At 40.2% G+C, this 4,424-nt stretch overlaps 1 protein-coding gene across 1 annotated transcript; it reads left to right on the top strand.

The window, feature by feature from the left end:
• Positions 1–1,967: 1,967 nt before the first annotated feature.
• LOC122657019 (transcription factor TCP15-like) lies at positions 1,968–3,522 on the top strand. The gene has a single exon (XM_043851754.1). It carries the CDS (start codon positions 2,022–2,024, stop codon positions 3,186–3,188), a length of 1,167 nt encoding a protein of 388 aa, XP_043707689.1. The 5' UTR covers positions 1,968–2,021; the 3' UTR covers positions 3,189–3,522.
• Positions 3,523–4,424: the final 902 nt, after the last annotated feature.

Below are 4,424 nucleotides of genomic sequence, written 5' to 3'. Positions count from 1 at the left end.
GTTGCTTATTAGAGAGAGTAAATTCTAGCCAGTAACAACCAACATTCAAACAGATTTGGAAATGGTTAGAGATGGGTGGTAAGCCATCTTATTCACCGGTATAGTTGGCAATGCTATGGTTTAACGACCAGCGGCATTGGCTAATCCATCATATGGGTCCCAGCACCGCCGGTAGGTGGCTCGCAATGTCATGGTGTGGGGCACTGCAACAAAGGGCAATGAATTCTTTGCAAGTACCACGCAACGACATCGTCAAGTTGTAGACTATTGGCGTTACACATCGGTCGTCTCTCTATCTCTCTCTAATCTTCTGCCTCATGTGTCCATCTAGAAAACAGCCCTTAAAGTGTTTGTGTAATTGTCTCTGTCTTTCATCTAGTAAGGCTTAACAGGTTGTTCCCCATACAACAATGATTGACAGCTCCCCATTAGTGTTCTAATAGAAAGTGATAATATCGTTGGCTCATCTGAAAACAATGCTCAAGGCCTTAGCTTACCTACCAATTAAGAAGACAAAAGAGTGTGGGAAAATAAGAGACAATTTTACCTTCAAAATCACAAATATAAGCAAGTACATGGTGACACTGATGCGAAATTGAGTGATTTGATTGAGAATTACACAATCAACTTAAGTATATGTCATGAACTTAATATAGCAAGAACAAGAACCCCACCTAAGATCATGAGCTTGGGAAGACGCCAATTAACATTACATCATCTAATTGCTACAAATTATCATAATTATAGTTAATTAATCTGTTAAGACCATAAGTTAGTTAGTCTTGCTAGAGATTGAGAGATGAGAGATAACAATCTCACTATCTTAGGTCCCTCCCGAAAAATGGTGAAAAGAAGAAAAAAATGTTAAAAGTGAATATTATAGGGATTTGAATAGAATTTATTCTTAAAAACAAATTAACCGTTAAGAAGAGGGTGCATAAGTCTTTACATACATTCACGTTGGATTATTTAGATCCGATGTAAAATAATTCTTTTCGTATAGAACCCCAACAATCTCTCTCTTTACACGAGGAACACACATGGGAATTGAGATTTTTTCCCGATGGGTTTTCTTTATTCTGATCTGATACCACTTTTGTTGAAATTTAAATGACTATTCACCTCCGATATGAGATAATTCATTTTTATTTTAATGTAAAACCCAATAAATATATGTAAGGAGCCGAACCATCAAGATTGAGACCTGAGATGAGAGTAAGTCTGAGAGCATCTCACCTAGACCAATGAAGTCCTTATTAAAAGCTGGAAGACACACAACCCCTAACTCCTAACCAAGGTGGGGAACTATATTCATTTGTAAATTCCAACCAGGGTTAAGAGCAAAGGCAAGAGCGAAGGTCCAAAGGCAAAAATGTAATGATTACTTAAATGAAATAGGACCCACTTGATCATCTTTTCTTTTCCAGTCTCTCGATTTTTTGACTTGGGATCGGGTCCCACCTCGGCCACCACTTGTCTTTATGGATTGAATGATAAAGAGCACCGCACGTGGAGTCTGAACCAAGGGACTGTCCAACCACAATAAAAGGGTGCAAGATTTAAAAAATTAAAAAAAAAGCCGAAAAAATAGACAAATAAATATTTCATTTACAATCACAAATTTAGAAAAACAGAACAATTTAAAGTTCTTAGTAAAGCGATTTTTTTTTTCTGCAAAAAAATTGCTTTTCAAAGCCCACCATATAATTCCCACTCATTATATTTGTTGCTTAAAGCTTGCCCTCCTCCCTCCCTTATCCTCTCTCTCTCTCTCTTTCTAGACTCTACTGTGAGAAACCAACCCAAACCCATCTGTCTCAAACGAATGTGAAAGCAATCGCAGTCCAAGAGAAGAGCAGAAGAGCTCCTGTCACCCACTCACCCCACCACCACCACCACCATTATCATCAAGAGAGGGAGAGAGAAGAGAGACCCACATCACCACATGTAATTTGTATTGAAAGGGTCATGATCTACAGTGGTGCTATTAAGAAAGCATAGATTAATCTTTTTATCTGATAATGGAAGGAGAGAATGGGATCCGAAGACCTAACTTTCCATTACAGTTGTTAGAGAAGAAGGAAGAAGAAGATGTGTGTTCAAGCTCAGGCTACCCATCTCTAGCCATATCAGCCGAGACAACCACAATCCGATCTTCCAATAATTCCAATCTCCAAGTCCAAAAAGCCGCCGAGCCTTCAAAGAAGCCTCCACCCAAACGAACCTCAACCAAGGATCGACACACTAAGGTCGACGGCCGAGGACGTCGCATTCGCATGCCGGCAACTTGCGCCGCTCGTGTTTTTCAACTCACTCGAGAGCTCGGTCACAAATCCGACGGTGAAACCATCGAATGGCTCCTCCAACAAGCAGAACCCGCAGTGATCGCCGCCACCGGTACCGGTACTATTCCAGCCAATTTCACGTCCTTAAACATCTCTCTCCGGAGCTCCGGGTCTAGTATGTCGGCACCGTCTCAACTAAGGACCTCATATTTCAATCAAAATTTCGCAGCAGCAACTCAACAACTAAGGATGAGAAGCGAATGGGAACGAAATATCGATGATTCACAACGTCGAATTTTATTTCCAGATAACTCTTCCTCCACACTGCTCAGTTTTAACACAAACGATGTTAACCCTAACATGTTACATTCTACTAAGCAGGAGATGCGTGACCCTTGTCTAGACATGTCATCGGACGACGCCGAGTTGGGTATCGGCGGCGGCAGAAAGCGTCGGCCGGAGCAAGATACTAGTCAACATCAAATGGGTAGTTACTTGTTGCAATCAAGTTCATCTGGTCCAATTCAAGCTAGTCATGGTCAGATTCCGGGAACTTTTTGGATGGTTACTAACCCTAACAACCAAGGAATGAGTGGTGGTGATCCCATATGGACATTCCCTTCTATGAGTAACACTAGTATGTATAGAGGATCTATGTCCAGTGGACTACATTTCATGAATTTCCCAACCCCTATGGCTCTCTTGCCTAGCCAGCAGTTTGGTTCAAGCATTGGTGGGAGTGGTGGCACGTCTGAGGGCCACTTGGGAATGCTTGCTTCATTCAATGCGTATCGCCCTTTGTCCGGTGGCGGCGGCGGTACTTCTGACCCTCAGGCAAGTGGTTCTAATCAACATCATCAAGAAGGGAATGAACGACCTGATTCAAGCAATCACCATTCCTAGATGATTATCAGATTTGAGGAAACATGTATGGCTTGAATTTTGAATTTTTTTTGTTTCTTTAAAAATCTTTTTTTAATATATTTTGCACTTGCAACACTCTCATGCCGTTTGATTGCTTCAAATCTGAGTTCTAATATTCCCATTTTTTTTTTGCCCCACTCCATTATCATCTTCTGTTTGTGTAAGTGAGTAGTAAGGGTTTAGGGTTTGAGATCGAAGACAGAGATTTTTAACATGGGTTTTGACTGTTTTCTTTTGTTACTGTTTCTGATTGAGCTGTTACTAAACAAAATCTTATTAATTATATATTGGCTGTCTTACAGTTTTGGTTTAAGGTCAGTTGTAAATTATAATTGGTCTCTCATGCATGCCATGCCATGCCATGCCAAGCTTCATTCGATCTGTGTGTATATTGAGGTAAACGAAACAGTTTGTTGATCAGTGTTGGATAAAAGTACTGAACCAGCAAACACTGCTGTTTCCAGTTTGATTCTCCAAATCTCTCCCATGCATCTGACGTTACAGCAACTACTACAATTTAGGTGTATTAACAGGGAAAGTGGGACCAGCCCCATTAACTAGGATGGTGGGACCCACACCACTACATCAGTTTCAGGTGGTGAGCCCCATCTGCTGCTGCTGCTACGTACATTGACATTGTCATGACTCATGACGGACTAACAATTCAAGCAAGAGAGGATCATTCGTCCTCCTCCTCCTCCTCCTCCTTATATAGGTTTGGTAGTGCAAAAACTGCAAAAGCTACTGTATATGGATTGCTGAGTGTTCTTAGCCCTACACGTGGCCCAAGCTAATCAACCTTGAACATCATTTGAGTGGGCCATGTTCATAAATTATGCTAGCTGATCCATCCAGACCCTCCAAGTTCTAGGGTTGTTTGTTCTGTGAAGAGTGAATTAAGAAGACCAGGCTTATATTCTATCCAAAATGTATCATAATATCTGCAGAAGAAGGTTTGCAGTTACAGATATGGTTCTTTAATTTTATTTTTTTCCTTAGAGGCTTTGAAGTTACAGTTTTAATTTAGTGCTAATAATAAAAGTTATTATGACTTAATTAGATGTTAAGCAACAGATCTTTAAAGGTAGGGGGAAATGAAATGGTCAATAGGAATCAATGGGCATGTGCAAACCAAGTTAAGAGACATATATATATATATATATATATATATATATATATATATATATATACAGTAAGCATAATGGTACTGCAATG

Source organism: Telopea speciosissima, chromosome 3 (assembly GCF_018873765.1).
Source record: "Telopea speciosissima isolate NSW1024214 ecotype Mountain lineage chromosome 3, Tspe_v1, whole genome shotgun sequence".
Classification (NCBI taxonomy): Eukaryota; Viridiplantae; Streptophyta; class Magnoliopsida; order Proteales; family Proteaceae; genus Telopea; species Telopea speciosissima.
This window is presented reverse-complemented; position numbering and strand designations above follow the sequence as displayed.